This window comes from Jatropha curcas, chromosome 3 (assembly GCF_041381405.1).
Source record: "Jatropha curcas cultivar XTBG-Jc1 chromosome 3, XTBG_Jcur_1.0, whole genome shotgun sequence".
NCBI classification, from domain to species: domain Eukaryota; kingdom Viridiplantae; phylum Streptophyta; class Magnoliopsida; order Malpighiales; family Euphorbiaceae; genus Jatropha; species Jatropha curcas.
In genome coordinates, this window is record NC_143153.1 from 24085350 (window position 1) to 24102443 (window position 17094).

General features: G+C 33.9%; 1 protein-coding gene across 3 annotated transcripts; it reads right to left on the bottom strand.

Moving 5' to 3' along the window:
• Positions 1-129: 129 nt before the first annotated feature.
• On the bottom strand, positions 130-16890 carry TSK (tetratricopeptide repeat (TPR)-containing protein). Of its 3 annotated transcripts, none has more exons than XM_012230682.4 (21): positions 16458-16890; positions 14556-15353; positions 13697-13873; positions 13372-13463; positions 12130-12228; positions 11716-11900; positions 11422-11586; positions 11306-11349; positions 10943-11209; positions 9019-9166; positions 7863-7979; positions 7073-7173; positions 6859-6979; positions 4355-4464; positions 3754-3865; positions 3453-3557; positions 3293-3359; positions 3048-3168; positions 2768-2941; positions 968-1085; positions 130-877 (listed from the first exon to the last, which is right to left on the bottom strand). In XM_012230682.4, the coding sequence occupies exons 1-21, from the start codon at positions 16728-16730 to the stop codon at positions 336-338; spliced, it is 3936 nt and encodes a 1311-aa protein (XP_012086072.1). In that variant the 5' UTR covers positions 16731-16890; the 3' UTR covers positions 130-335. The 3 variants fall into 3 exon arrangements, with proteins under 3 accessions (XP_012086072.1, XP_089575672.1, XP_012086071.1); XM_089719546.1 differs by having other exon boundaries at positions 11698-11900; XM_012230681.4 differs by having other exon boundaries at positions 11422-11900.
• Between the last annotated feature and the right edge of the window lie 204 nt (positions 16891-17094).

Consider the following 17094-nt stretch of genomic DNA (forward strand, 5'->3'; position numbering starts at 1 on the left):
TGATCATCTTCCTTAAAATGATTGAAAGACTTAACTGATTGAATCTTTCAACTAGAAAACACAAGCCTTAATCTTCTTTTCTTAGATACAATTAAGAGCAAGAATGACTAATTAGTTGCTCAATTGAAGTTCATCAAATTCCCCTTTGCTTTCTCATGAACAACTAAATTTTTTACAAATCAATCGATAGATAATTGGGTTCAATTATACAATCATATAATTACAACAATCTAAAACATAGATAATTTGGTTCAATTATTCAGTTTAAGGCACCTAAAAATCACAAAAATGTTTAAGATTTCCTATGATTTACTTCTGGGTATTGTAACAAGCAATTAATCCCTTCTGCAGCAAGGTTTTAACCTACAACACTTGTTCATTTCCGTTGAGAAATGGATTATCTGGTCCTTAATGTGCTTCCAAGCTGAACCAGTTCCCACTCTAGATGACCATGCCTTGTATAATGCTTCTGCAACAAGATTTGAGAAACCATTATTGCTTATGTCCAATAACTGCAAATGGTTTGCCATGCTGATGGCTGTTGAGAGGTCTTGAATAAATTGGCATTCTGAAGATGAATCCTTTTGACATGAGCTTGTGCAGCTGTCTTCAACTTCAGGACCAGCTTCTACCCCAATCAGCTTATCTTCACTATCAGCAACTTCTAGCTGATTGCAGTCAGTGTTCACAGAACATGAAACCTGCTGGTTGCTGTCAACTTCTTTAGGTGCAATCATCTTTGAAGAAGATTCAGGTGTGTTGAAGTTTTGCTGCAGGATATCTGAACTTTGTTTGGCTGTTGAGTTGTATTCCAGCATGTAGTTTTTTTCTGGTTCAGCATTATCAGCCAGATATAGCTTTTCTAGATTATCATTCTCTGCAAAATTAAATACAAGAAATGAAAAACAGAACGAATGTTTCCAAGGGAAAAGATAAGGAAAATCTACTTGGATTTGCTTTTAAAAACCTGATAGTGCCTGTATCACTTGAAGAACTCCAGTGAGCCCAAGCTGACATTTGTTTAGGACCAAAACTTTCAGAGAACATTGTGGATTCATAAGCAAGGAGACTAATGCACTTGTACCCTGTATTCACGTCTAGTCAATTTCATTTGATTAAATAGAACTAACACCACCTTGCAGTTAGAATTTCACAAGAAGTAAATTAAGACACAAAGCAGAAATAATTGAATGCTATAATTGTTCAGAGAATCCAATTGTGAACAGTATGTATCTGTCTCTACATTTACTGTGCAGAACTTGAGTATATAGTGATTTTCTCCATAGCATGCCTTGTTCCTTATGCATAAACCTCAATAGGTTTGTCTAAGGCGGCAAAAACATTATATGAATTAACTGGAAACTTAATTATTCCGTATGCATGATTCACCACCTCAATCCTTCATATAGTAATAAACCATGAGGATTCATAAGGTCAAACAAGATCCTATGACCATTTGCAATGACTACCAATGATTGACAATAAGATATATTGTTAATGACAGAACTCCTGCATCAGCAAGTGAAGGATCAAAGGAGGCAGAAATTCAGTTGGTAATTTAAACTAATTTGACCTCAAATGAATTCTACAGAAAACAAATAGTGTAATACAAGAAATAATGGCACGCAACTCTTAAACTTCGCATAAATTTTCAACTTTATCAATTTCTTCTAATTTCCTCTGGTACTTTGTTATCAGTAGCAGTAGTATCCAGGAACCATATTAGTAGTGCCTATACTTAGCTTCATTTAATTGACATACTAGCATAGCTGAAAATTAGAACTCAAAAGGATTCCAAATTTTTCATGACCATTTATGACGGCCCAGGAATTTTCTTCATTTAAATGCAAGAGATAAGGCATTTGATAAGGGCCCTTTCCCCTTGCTATGCCTTGTGCCTCTAGCATGACTGTGCAAACTGAATAGGGCTTTTGACTATTTGACAAGAGCTCAAATGACACTTAGGAGTAACAGTTGTGCAGAGATAGGAAAAGAAATAGTAACAGCTTAGGAGATCCAAGTGGGCTGCAATCAACAGCTAAAATCATATTTGGCTTCCTGACCAGTAGCACAAGCCAATACAAGACCATCTCAGTATAAACACTAATGATGGCATGATTTATTCCCCTTTTGCTCTGAATTATAAAACATCATAAAAATCGATTCACTCAAAGTTATGCAACTTATGGGACTACTAACCATAATACAACATGCAAATTACAAATATGTGAAGTAACTCATAGGAGTTCAGTCATAAAAGAAAGACTTAATTTACCGGTGATTATAGACTATACTAATGGATGTGTAAAAGAAATTTGTTAACAATGCAAGAATTCATAGAGTCTGGAATAGTATTTTCTTAATTAGACAAAATGATGCACTCTTATTAGAAAATATCCTGGCTTTAGCACTAAAAGCCAGATGCTTCAGTCAAAAGTCTGACATGTCTTCAGCTTAAGAAAATCAAGGTCAACCAAAACCACCTTAAATGCAAATATGAAAAGGATCTCATGAGAATTGAGTCTATTTTACAACATATAAATGCATATGAACATATAAATAAACATACATAAATGCAGTTAGTCTTTTAAGAAGGCATTTTTATATTGATTCACAAGTCAATAAACTGCAAGAGTTCAGTACAGATTAAATATCCTACAAGTTATTTGCTTAAGTAACATGTATACTTTTAAGTAAGCGAAAAGAACACAAACACCAAATTTAGGATAAAAAAAAGTAAGTTATCATAACTTGTTGAAGAACAAACCTCTTGCAAAATAGGATTTCCTTCCAGGTTCAACTCTATAATTCCACAAATCAGAGTATCCTCAGTGTTAAGTTTATGAATATATGCGGTTCTTAGTCCACAATATGACAGGTCGAGTTTCACAGACTCTTGAGACCAACTGAATAATGATTCCATTAGTTGAACTGCCCCATCCTAAAATTAAGTTCAGCATCCAATCATAAATAGCAAAAAAATGTTTAAGTCGAACCCATAAGTTTGACAAAATGTGCAAGTCAAAAAACATAAGACGTTCACTCACAGTTCCTATGCCAGTGCTTCCGAGCATTAATCTTGACAAGCATGATTTTGTAGAAAGTTGACAAAGGCTATCAATGACGGGCCTCTTTATCTTCAATCCATTCAGATTCAGCTCAGCAAAGCTATAAAGGAAAAAAAAAAAACAGAATTCAGTGTTCAAATGCTGATATCACTCAGACTATAGAGATTACAAAAATATCAAATTATTAATTAATGCACAGAAGATTTTGTTGTGTTGTTGAAAACCTTTTCAGAGTAGCAAGTTTCTCTAATAGGTTAGTGATAGCATTTCCAGAGAGAGGGTTATTATGCCCTGCCCAAATTGGAATTTATTAGCGAACATAGACGGAACAATTTCAAGATTGGCATACAGCCACACTTTTATGTTTGCCAATTTTAAGTGTACCTATAGCCAGTTGCGCCAAGACCAAGCCAGAATTTAGTGCATCAGCAACCTTTTGGATTGTTCTTGATGTGATAGAACATCGCTCTATATTCAAGCTATAAAGTGCTACAAACAAAGAGCGATTATAAACACAAGAAATGGAGAGAGAGCAGAGAATCCAAATGCTAGCTAGTAAAAATGAAAAAATGTATCAACACAAATAAAGGCATGTCCCAAAGGCTTTGATAGAGAGGAGCAATTCATAATTATTTAATAAGAGTTTGGTAGCTCGCATTTAAATGACCAAGCAGTAAGGTTTTACCTCTGCAGTTTTCCAATATGGTTGAAAGATAAGATCCACATGCATCAGTGAGACGATTTCCAGAGACATTAAGTACTTCCAGTCGTGTAAAGAGCACTGGACATTCACAAATCTGAGGTTTGACATTAAATGAATGAAAGGGCCAGATGAAAGGGCATTACATAAATCTAGCATCTCTATCTACAAATGAGATTTTCAAATATAATTATGATGACAAATGACAGCATTATAACATCTTTTCTCTAGCATATATCCCTGATAGTAAAGCTTTCTACACCATGAATTGTCTTAATCACATAACTAATTCATTAACTCTTTAATGATCTCAGTGGTACAGTGACATACTTGATCTCCCACAGAATAACAGTTTGATCAAGTTAAGCTAAGATATTTGCTTCAACAACGCAAAAATTCCTTCTACTAGTGAAATTTGAGAAAAGAAAAAGGGGAATGGAGCAAAATTCAGGGTTTCGATCAAATTAGTATTTGAGAGCAAAGAGGCAGGTTAATCCTTAAATCAATAGCAGAACACGAAGCAGTAAAAGAAAATTGAAGCCTTTCACATGTTTAAATGAAGAAAGTTGCAGTGCAAGTGATAAACCTGAAACAAAGCAGTTGGACCAAACCGATTGCAATGCAAATCCAAAGCCAAGTCACCATATCTCTGTCCTGAAGTGAAAAATTGTTGAAGTTTTTCCATTGTTCCATTTCCTGGAAAACAACAACCAATAGATGGGTAACTTTGACCAAAATGAAAAAAATTCAGGACTCCTCATTCTTTAAAAAGTAGGGACACCACTTGTGTCTAAACTTTTTCAATTTGGTTAAATTCACTTGCTTTTTATTTTCTGGCAATCAAGTGTCTGAACATTTAATCTAATTAATTTTATTTGGCCGGTTTCCCAGCCAGATTGCTGATTTGCAAGTTCACCATACAAACGCTAAGTCATAATAAACAAAAAAATAAAATATAAGCAAAATCACTAAAGTAAGATTATAAATTCCACATCTTCTTCCCCAAGAGCATTGCCCAAGCAGAAAATCCTACCACCCTGTCTATTGTTAATAACATAGATATCTATTAATATTTCCATCTCCATTTCAAGAAGTTCGACATTACTTCCATTGATTTCATTAACTTTCAACAAAAACGTAGGACAGTGAATACATAGGTTAAGCTCTGCATATCTTGTTTGCTCTGCAAATCATGAAGATCTGCACTAGAAAATTTTAATCAATACGAAAATTATCGAAAGAAAAGTGAACATACTTTCACATTGTTCTCATTATCATGGGACGGCTAAGGCATCCCAATGTGGTTGATGTTGCAGTTTCAAGTAATCAAAAGCATATGCAAACCCTGCCTGACATTTTATAAAGTGATTCAACTATTGATCTCTAATTTGTAATTTCTAAAGAACTAAAGAACAGTTCCACAATGAACTATTAATAGAATCCATAAAGCTTGAAATAGATCTATATAAACAGGTCATCACAGCTGATCTTCCCACAAACTAACTTTTATGCCACTTTCAGCACTCAATATTCATATATAAAATATGGGATGGGGTTAAATTGAAATCTGAAACTTTCAGAAAATATAATCAACAGATTTCAAGACTGAGCCTGATATTCGGTTGGTCCTTGTTTCTGGCATTGGTTGCAAATTCTTTAGTGTCAAGGAAATTCCCATTGCTCCATAATAACATGATAAAACAAGACAGGGACTGGTCTTCTTGGACATCTTCTAGAAGATGGCAGAGAGCCATCATTCTTGCCGGCTTTGGAGGATGAACTTGAGTTGTTGGAGTGGGGGTGCTAGGGTTTGCAGCAAGGGCAATGTGATGAGGAAGATGATATGACATTTACAATCTTATCTTACATATATTATTTGTTCCAGCTAATAATACACAGGTAGATGTGTAGTGATCTTGTACACATCAGTGCTCTAGAAAGTAAAAGATCCACCCAAATACACATAATTAAAACAGATGTATCCATTCAGATTGTTGAAAGAGTTAAAAAACTAATGGCATCATTATCCACTGGAAAAACAAGCTGGAAAAAAACCAGCTAGTTTTGTGAGAAGCGTGTAAATAGAAGGCCTAATGACAAAAAAATTCAACTAAAACTTCTACCAATTCTATCAATTGTTCCAATTTCTAAACTTAGTTACACATGTATCCAACTCTTCAAAATTTGATCAAAATTGGAAAAAAATACTTTATTAATTATTAGATTAAACAATATATATATATATATATATATATATATATATGTTCTCTTTTTTCCTACTCCACCCCCCTCCTTCCCTTCTGTTCCCACTCTCCCTTCACCAATTCTCCCTCATCTGTGATTCACTGTGCTAAACACTTAACCATCCACTGCAATTCCCTCTGAAGTAAAAAAATATCCTCTTAAGGAACTTTTCCCCATAGGTTAAAAGGAAAACGCAAGTAAAGTGGTTTTGTCAAACCAAGCTTGATCACTCCCAACAAAAAGTCCTAATCTTCCAACCTTTCATATCTAATATCTTTAATCAAAATCCATCTATTTTTGTAAGAATTTTAATGTCGGGGAATTGAAATTTTTCCCTTTTAATTCTATTTGCAAAACTAGCAATTTTCTTCTTTGTTCCTTCATACTTGTTCATTTGTGAAGTTGGATATTTGATCAAGTGCCTACCCCAACATGTCATGGCACTATACAAGACAAAAACCAGATAGTGAGAACAAACAGAGAAGGCAAGCTTCTTGTTGTTGGGACTTGCTCCGCTTGCGTGGTCCTTCGCAGGTGAAGGCCGAGCGGAGGGTGGCAGGATAGTGAACTGAGAGAGTGAAAGGATTGGGAGGGAGTAGGAAAGCAAAAGAAATTGTAAAAGTTATTTTTTACTGCACTAACTAATAAAATATTAAAAAAATTTCTAACTGAGTTGGATATCATAGCAACTGAAATTGGAAATTGGAACAAATTTGATAAAATTGCAAAAACAGGAAAAGGTCATTATTATTTTTTATCATTAGGATTAGACAAAATAGTAAGCATGCAATGGATTTTGTACTTCAGAGGAAAAAAAATTAGAGAGTTAGGGCCAACCGCCATTACCTAATAAATTATGAGAAAGATCTAGCATGGCAACTGCCTTGTGTGTATGCAAGGCATTCAACAATGGAGTTATTGATACATCTTGCAATTCACATTCTGACACAATAATCTCATCCTCAACCTGTGAAAACAAATCATAATAATATAAAAAGAAAACATGTAAATCAGATAAACAAAAAGAAAACTGATATGTTCACTCATCTGCACATTCTACCTCTGAAATGTATAGTTTTTTAAGCAATTTCATATTGGGTGCCTCAGATAAATGGTTGCAAATGTCAATGTACAGTTGCATCAAACGCTTTTGAACCCATCCTGTTAAAAGAAGAAAAAGAATTAACTAATAGAGAAATTTTACATTAAGCAAAAATAGAAAGAAAAAAACCATTATCATGCACAAAATTAGTTAGGTGAGCCTACACTATGATTGCTCAACTATATGATGTAGTCTAAATTATATCTTTGAGTCTATTCAGTAAGTTAGCAGATGACAAATTCACAATTCTAGTTTATTTCCACAGAATTGTTCTATGCGATTCTCTTCATAATTGATGCAGAGGAAAGAGCTTGTGATAGGGGAAACCAGAAACAGTGTCATCAACTTCATTATCATTCAGCCTTACATACACTTCTAAAGTGGTTTTTTTCAACAATAAACTCTTGAGTTCACCAGATTTTACTTAGTTATAGTCAGCTTCAGATTAGCAGAGCAGTCTATATTGATGATGACTCTCTTTTTTCCAACCCATCACAGGAAGCTGTCATCGAGCAACCAATTCAAGTAACACATCTCAGATACAATCTCAAATCTTTTCTTATTTTTGAATTATTCTTCATCAGGTGGATGACAGTCCAACTGACATAAAAATATAATTGAATTGGGAAGAAGCACCACATGAAAATTACTTTCTGCAAATAATATATAAGACTGTAGGACAGAGAGAAAACAAAGATGAAGATATTATAGTTTCCAAGAATAAAAGGATGAAAATTGTATTACTTACCATTAACAGAAACTTCAATCAGAAGATTTCTTAAATCTTCTTTAAGTGTTCTGATTGCTTCCAAGGATTCTAGAACCTTTCCGGCACATTTCATATGATGAATGATGGGCAAAAGACCTAATGAGACAAAATCAGCAATTTGCAAAAATGATGCAATAGGGACAAAAAGTAGGGGGTTTAAAATGTGTAAAAATGATAATGCAGCATTCAGAACAATAATATTTGAAATCTTGCCATGTAACTTCCACTGTGCAGGAGACAAGATTGCATTATTGGACAAAGCAACACCTCAGTTATACTAGAATATACATGAATGCATTTAAGGTGGTCTATGCTTATTATGCACAACTGTAGCCAAACTTCACCATGCATATGAGATAGCAAGCATTTAAGATTGTCTATCCTTAATCTCACCTCAAACTCAAAACATCAGCCATTACAAAAATTTCTTTAATAACTCACTCTCGCGGTACTCATGCCATTCATCCTTTATCATCTACAATGTGTATTTTGAACACTCAAAAAAGATAAAAAAAGAAAAAAAAAAAAAAAAAAGGACAACAAGATCATGTCCTAATTGATATTGACTTTCAGAAGGTGTGCAGTCAAGATGTTAGAAGTAAAGTTTAAGGCCATTCATGCTGCAGCTACAGTAAAGACGCCATCTTGCAAATACATTTTTGTGAATATTTCAGTCTAGTAAGAGGAGCAGTGTTGAAAGATGAATCACATATTGCATAATAATGAAATAACTCAAGGACTTATAATGAAATGAAAAATGGACTTAGCACAAGCCAATTGGTTTTATGCAAGATAAGCTCTAACAATCATTCACTTATAAGCCCATGTTGTCTAGGCCCATGGACTTTAACATCATATTAGAGCCTCATGCCCAAATGGACTGAACATTGAGATATCCAAACCTAGTTGCACTTGAATGGGTGTTTTGGGAGATGAATCCCACATTAAGTAATAATGAAATAACTCAAAGACTTGTAACGGGAAAGATGGTGGAGCTAGCACAGGCAAATTGGTTTTATGCAAGATGGATTCCAACACTTGGTCACTTATAAGCCCGTGTCATATGATAATCATGTATGACCAGAATACAACTAATTGGAAATCAAAAGCTCATAAAATTCAAAATTATGCTTACCCTTTGACCTCTTCTCCTTAGGGAGCTGCAAATAGTATAGACAAGCTAGCTCAACCTTCATAGACTCAATATTCAATCCATCAACAGCCAAAAACGAATCTCCATCAACCTTTATCAGGACATCATCAATTCTGAACATGATGCATTCCTGGGCAATACATGAGATCAAAGTTTAGGAAAATATTATAATGAAAATATGATCAGAATAATGATAGGATACGTACAACAATGTTTGGCAATAATGCTAATGCCTCTAAGTCCTAAGGGACCATCTAGTTAGATGGTAGCAGACTTTCGGTTCAAAACAAAAAGGTTTTAGGTTTGAGTTCGGAGAACAGACTTAATGAAATCGGGTAATGGCCTATACATCTTGAAAGGGTGTTCTAAAAAATTGGTTACTATTAAACAACGGCTACTACAAAATTAGAACTTAAAATTTTCTGCCATTATTTTGTAAGAGTTAGCAGTAATAGCCCCTTTGAATTTATGTTAAATAAAAATTAATGGCTATTATCTAGACACGATGTCAGGGGTGTCAACAGAGCCAAGCAGAGCTCAAACCTGTCAAGTTCAAAGCTCAGCTTGATAGAATTTAACTTAGTTCGCACTCGGCTCGAAACTCGACAAGCTTAAAAATTTTAGTCTCGAACTCGGCTCGAATAAGCCTAAAATAAACATTATAAATATATATATATAAAAGCTCGATAAGCTTTTGAGCTGAATATCATTAGGATGGAGCTCGGTTCATTTAGCAAAGAAGCCGGATTCAACCCGAACTTTTTAGAACTTTTTTTTTTAGTGAAATTTTTTGAACTTTTTTTTAGCTGAGCTCGAACGGCTCACGAACCGACTCGTCTCATTTACACTCCTCCACGATGTACGGTACTAAATTCTCTTAATACTACATGTTCACTACCAAACTATTTGTATCTTTTTTTTTTTTTTTTTTTTGGAAAACCTAATAATCTTATAAAAAAATTAAAAACATTTAAATCCCCCCTTCATTCAATATACTACTTCGAAAGTTAACTAGTAATCATCTAAACATCTAATCATATATCTACTAGTAACTATATAGCTGGGTTTAGCAATATATATGCAAAATACTACTTCAAATCCCTAAAACACTCAAGACCGATTCCCACACTGTCTGGTTCTGGTTCTGGTTCAGGTTCAGAACCAACCATTGACCAAGTCTATCTGAGGAGTAAGCATGACCACAGTTCTATTTCAAACCAAAATCAAATCAAACCGGTCAAAACCGGTACTAAACCGTGATCCACAGTTCCTAGTTTCAAACCTTAACCGAAATTGTGTATTTAAGGTTCGGTTCCAATTATTCATTTTTTGAAACCAAAATCAGCTGTTTTGGTTTAAAACTGACGATTCCGATTTGAAACCTTGAAAAACATGTTCATAAAGAAACTCCCAGTTTTTTTTTTGTTTTATTATAATCTTTTAAAATAAATTTTAAGCATTTTTTTAACTAGTTTATTTTTTTCAAGAGTAATATTAATATAATATTATTATTATTACTTCAATCTAGAAATCTAAAGAACAATTTTAAAAATTTTGAAATAAATTATCTAATTTTGGTACCAAACCGGAACCGGCATTCCAAAACCATCTTAAAAACCGCTTAATAATGATTCAGGTTCGGTTTCACCTTTTTTATAATTGGAACTGACGGTTTTAAAGCTGAAACTGGTGGTTCTAGAACCGTGGTCATGCCTACTAGGGGGAAATCAACTACAGTTTAGTGTCATGATTATGTATATGTATAAGTAATGGAAAATGTCAATGAAAAGTTAAATTATTCAACTGACACATATTCAACAGCTTTAAGAGCCAACAACAAGATTAGTATAACTAGGGCAAAACTAAGCATAGAACAATATATTCAAGTAATAAATGTAAGACTTACACAGTTGTCATTAGCAGAGTTATGCAACTTGAGAGGGGTATCATTATGTTTATGCATTAGGCTTCCAGAGATCTCAATATCACAATTAGAACCACTAGTAGCAAAATCAGATGCAAAAGCCACTTCTTCAGCACTCAAAGATCTGAACACTTTTCCAGTATGAGTTGGAATTTTAGGACTCAGAGATTTATCTGAACAATTGTTTTTTTCAATATTAACAGGACTGCAGGAACTGGCAGCACATTCAGATGCAACCCTTGATAAATCCTACCAAACCAAAAGTGTGAAGCAATTAGACAGTTATGCTTCATATTTAGAATGGGAAGAAGTTACTTTCAGCACTTGATCCGGGTACTTGCATACCTGAAATTTGTGCCCTGATGTAGCCATATTGTTTCTCTTCTTAACTGCAATCAGATGATACATAGATTAGTATAATGAATTATCTCAATTATGTTAATAATGAAAACAAAACTCACATTCATCAGCAACATCCTTTACTAGGCATCTATTCGAACTTCCAGTGTGGCAGTCCTCATCATACATTTCATCTTCATCATCTGAAAGGACTACCATTCGAACGCGTTTACGACCAACAACTGTCTGCTGATTACTAGTTCTTTTAGACATACATTTTTTAGAAGCTGCAGCAGGTGTATAAGAAGTATCGGAGTTTTCTCCATGAGCTGGTTTTTTTCTAGATAAACTTTTACTCAAATGAAAAAATGAAGTTAAAGGGACATCATCATCATCACCCTTCAGCTGTAACTCACTGTCTAAGAATTTTGATTTTGTAGAACTGGATTTGCTAATTTGGAGTGGGTCAGATGCATTAGATAAAATATCTGACATATGATTATCCCCATCTGTATCAGTTTCAGAGCAGCAATCTCTTGCAAAATTCTGCATTTCAAGCTCCCTTTGTTTCTCCAACTTTACAATTTCATGATTGAGCCTCCTAAACAAGATAACAGTTTTTAGCAAAAGCAATTGTTTATAGCAAGAATAGTCTGTAAAACAAGAGTATTTCTGTTGCATTTGGAGAAAACCAACTTTGAACCATCAACATTAGTATTTGTAAGGTAAGTTTTTCAGTTCTCATCTTCCATGATAAAATTCCCAAGTCCCTCAAGCTAACTGCTGGCTGTTAGCCTAAATGGATGAAGAGTATTGCAAATGTAAATTACCTGGCCTCTTCAGCATTATCAAATCTTATCATGTGGCTGTAGTGCATATTCTCTAGTGCTGAAAGTTGAATAGAGGGAAATTTAGCTTCAACTGCAATCCTGCATAATAAATCAACATGTGCGGGAATAAATATCACTCTTCAAATCAAGTACATTAGGAAATTGTACTTCAAATCCAATGAGAAATATTTTTAACAGTAATTGAATGACTTCATATTGCTCTTTTGAGGAAAATATAGTCAGAAATTATATTCTTCATCCATTTTTTTCTTGGTCGCAATGTTTGTAATAACATGACATTTGACATCACATTTGGATTAATCTTCAGAAAACAAATTTTTCACACAAGTAATGATCACGCTGTTGTGAATTATACAATAACCAAAGTTGTAATGGAAGAACAGAAAAAAATGATGCAGTAAATTGTTGCTACATGCCTAAAAGAATAATATGTTATGCCATGTTGAGGCATCTTATCTTGGAATATGCTAGTCAAGGTGATCAAAGTCCATGGACATGCAACTTTTGCATGTGAGTCATGCAGACCCATTCATTCATAATCATGAAAAATCAGACAAAATTTAGCTTTTGAAAAGGGGAAAAAACCCGCAAAGAAGGAAAAAGCAGAAGTTCATTTCAAATAAATGGACATGTCAAACATGCATTCAGTTTCACAAAGCAAGTATAAGTATTTTTTTTATCATTTGTATATCACAACTACTAACTGATAACTGATAAGCATAAGCTTGTAGTTTTTAGTTGTAACACCACCACCTTAATGTTTAAAAACAGCAGTGCCCATATATTAGGCATGGCCTTTTAACCTATGTTGGGCTGCAACTAGAAATTTACACAATCAAAAAAATATATTCTATAATTTCAGATATTTCTAAAAGCATTTATGCAAATGGTCCTGCCTAGTGCAAATGTGGCTTCTTCTCTAGGCTATTCACTGAGCCATTATTCTAATAAGGTCTCAAGTACCATTCAGATGATAGGTTAATCTCTAACACACATCCCTTGTATGAAAGCCCATTGGACTTTGATAAAAACAGGCCACCTCTAACTTATACTAAAATTTAATCAAATAATTGAATATGAGGATGCCCAAGATTTGGACTTTAATATATATTAAACAGCTACTAAAGCTAAAAACTCAAGCTACATGAGGACCCAAATATAGGTTTTTTATCTCCAAGGAAGGGAACATTCACTAAGAGAACAAGATGCAGAGGTAACTACCTATAACTCTCTTCAAATGCATTTAGTGCTCCCAGCCAATCACCAATAGAGTCCAAAATATTGCCAATGCTAATTTTAGCTAATGCTTGACCCTGAAATCAACAACAATCAAGAGTTAAGACTTTTGGCCTTCAATTTGTTCACCAGATCTAACAACATCTATGGATCTGAAGCTCCTCAAACTAGAGGTATGTTCGCCATGGTTCTTAGTTAATTAAAAAGGATAATAAAATTTTGAAAAAAAAAATCACAAATTTAGTTGACGCTTTGCTGTCAGGAAAAGAAAACTTTGAAAATGAGTAGACCTGGTAACCAACATACTCACCTCCGAGTTACCAATTGACGTATATGTCTCCCAGCTCTTTATGACACATTCAATGGCTTTATCAAAGTCTCTGAGCTTCTGGTATGACTCACCAAGAACCAGAAATGAATCACCAATTTTCTCTTTGTCACAAAGTTTTGTTGCTATCTTCTTCTTCAATTCCGCATATCTGCAGTGCTGTGAATAATAATATCACAAAAAATGTGAAGTCATAAATTGGGAAGCAATTTTCTTTAACTAATCAGACAACCAGCAAAAAAACACAGATACCAGCAGAACTCAACAATTACATGCTACATATGGTCAATGTGGTTCAAAATTAACCATCAACATTTGTAACTAAACAATGAAAACAGAAAGCTATTCGCATAAATACATCAAACTGTGTAAACCAGAATCCAAACTAATTTGAAGATAACTAAATGTCCTTTATTTTTAGTTTGTTTGCAAAATAGTCATGACATTAGTTTGATATTATTTCTACAACAGCAGTCTAATCAACATTATATCAAAAGAATTCCAGATTAACTAGTCTCCAATAGCAATATATTTATAATTGTAATTATGTTTAATAGCAACAAATATAAAGTTCACCACTGCTGCATAACCTACCTTAAACAAATGAGTTAGAATGTAATTAGAAATATAATGCTTTGTTGGTAAGCGTAATGGAATATGAAAAAACTATTAAAAACAAAAGATGGAGGATAAAGCACTTAGGTTCCACTGCATTTCATTAACCTTTACTAAATAAATTCTAAGTACATTCAGAAGCTTTACTGAAATGAGACACTACAGAGCTATTTGATCTGATCAAAGCAAGTATAAAGAGAAAAACACACATGATAAAGAAAATTACCTCATTCCATGCACCAATCATGCTAGACTTCTCAATGAGACAATCAAGTGATGCACACTGTTGCAGCAAAAGCTTCCGTTCATGTGGTGTACCTATTGCATTTTCCATATTCCTCGTTAATTTCTTAAGATTCTGTTCTTCTTTCTTCAATTCATCCATTATACTGAGAGCTGCTTTTACAGTTTCAATATTTCCTTTACTTTGCTTGGCTAGAGCATCTTCATCTTCCATGGATTTTGCTAACTCAAGTGCCTTACGATAGCAACAAAGTGCCTTCTCATACTTTTGAATCCTATAATGCAGTTCACCAAGATTGATGTACCCTTTTGCTTCTCCTTGGCAATGGCCAATTCTATTACAAATTATGATATCCTTCTCAATGTGCTCCTTAGCTTTATCCCACTCCCTCAGCTCCAGGTAAACATTTCCAAGATTGTGATGGAGCCTGCTCCGGCCATCATCATTTTCACTGACCTCTTCTTCATCACAGATATTTAGTCCTTTAGTGAGGATTTTCTCAGCTTGTACCAAATTATCAAGGTCTAATTCAATCATTCCAATATTATTATGTGCATCAATGTACTCTTTAAGGAAAGAGCATTTATCAGCTGGTGGATTTTCCTTTAGAGTTTGAGCAAGCTTCATGGCTAACTTGAAATATTTTTTTGCATTTCTAAGTGCACAGTGGTTATCGTTAGATTGTAAAAACAGCTCATGGTAAGTACGACCCAGTTGTGTACTAGCTCTTTGCTGCTCAATGATGTCATTAGCATCCTTCGCAAGATCCAAATGCTGTTTCTGCAATAATATATCATACATTGAAAAACACAGCTCTATGAAATGCAACAATAATATCAACATCTCGTCAAAGCAATAGTTTTTCATAGAAAAGTTTAGCCATATTTAACCATTTATTTTATTCTTCCACTGTCACATAAAAACATCCATTTTCTTCCATTTTCCTTACCCACCAAGGCCTCATTTGTTACCCATTTGGAGCAGCTATTCTAAACTGCATTTGGCCATTTCTTAAAAAGATAAATAAAATTAAAACACTGCAGATGGACCAATTTCCAAAATATGAGTTTTGGGAAGTTCCATTTCTTCAGATTCCATGCGCTCACTGCAGCAAACAGGCTCCAAATTGGCAGGGGAAAATTTTTTTCCTTAATTTTATCTTAGTTCAAGACAAAAGGAAAGGATATCAAAAATAAAAAATAAAAATAAAAAAAGGAAAATAAAAGGCATTTACATTTTTCAAGAAAAATAAAAAAGAACATGTTTGTTTCAATGAAGGCACAAATTCATATATTTACCATATACTTTCTTACTGTTGCATTGGTTTATTGCAAAATATAAAATCTGTGATTAGGAAGCAAAAATCAAAAAGTTAAATCACAATATTAGAACTGCCATGCTCATTTCCTCCTATCTAGTCAAATGTAATTATACCCCAACTCAAAAGGTGTCAAAGAAACTAAACAGTCCGCAACTGAATTCTCTTACTTTCCTCCCTTTTCTATCCCTAAAATGCACCTATGTTTTCACTTTCCCACTCAGTTTACTGCTTTTCATTCCACTTCATCGGAAACCAACCTATTCTATTGAATTACCTTCTTAAAATTCAATATCTCAACAATTCCAAAATATGAATGAATCAACAAATAAGGAATATAGATAGAAAGTCCACACCGTAAGTATGCCTGCTTCACCATTCTTTTCACTCATTTAAAAAATTCTAATCTTTTTGCACCCAAATATTGAAAAATATAAATCTACTTCCAAGAAACCTTTAGGCTCACTTCGCTTATTAACATTTCCATCAGTCAATCAAATTTCCAATTTTTAAAAATAACACAAAAAAACAAAATAAAAATGAAACCCTTAAATTATCGGTCTCACCTGAAAATTCAAAGCTTGCTCTAAGTTATGAAGGCGAAGATAGACCTCCCCAAGAGACTGGCAAGTGGGCAACAAATGCTTCTCGGGCAAGTACTTACTAGAGATATCATAATCAATCCGCAACCACTTGATTGCCTGCACGTACTCTCCTCTGTTCTTTAGTATGTCCCCTATCACGTTAGCCCACCGAGCTTCCTCCTGCCGGTTCCCAACTTCCTTCGCACTCCTGTATGCTCGCTTCGCCGCACTTAATTGTCCGTCTTCTTTACCCATAGCTAATGATTTGGAGATCTAGGGCTTCTGGTTGTTTCTTTTCTTGATGTTGATCGAGAAGAGTTCAAATAAAATATGATACTTTGAAAATTTTGTGCCAAAGCCAACACTTCCCGCCAAAAATTGTGTTGGTCTCCAAGTGTTTGGTTTTCAGCCAAAAACTTGAGTCGGGATTTTTATTTTTTTTTTCCTCAAGCAATTCATTGGATTTTTAATTATTGGATTTGGACCAAATGATTTTTGTTTAAATTACAATTTTATTTTTTTCTTTTTATATACTACTATTTTTTTCCTTTTTAAAAAATTTCTAATCAAATTAAATTAATGCATTAAATTTATTGTAACAAATTAAAAGAAATTATGC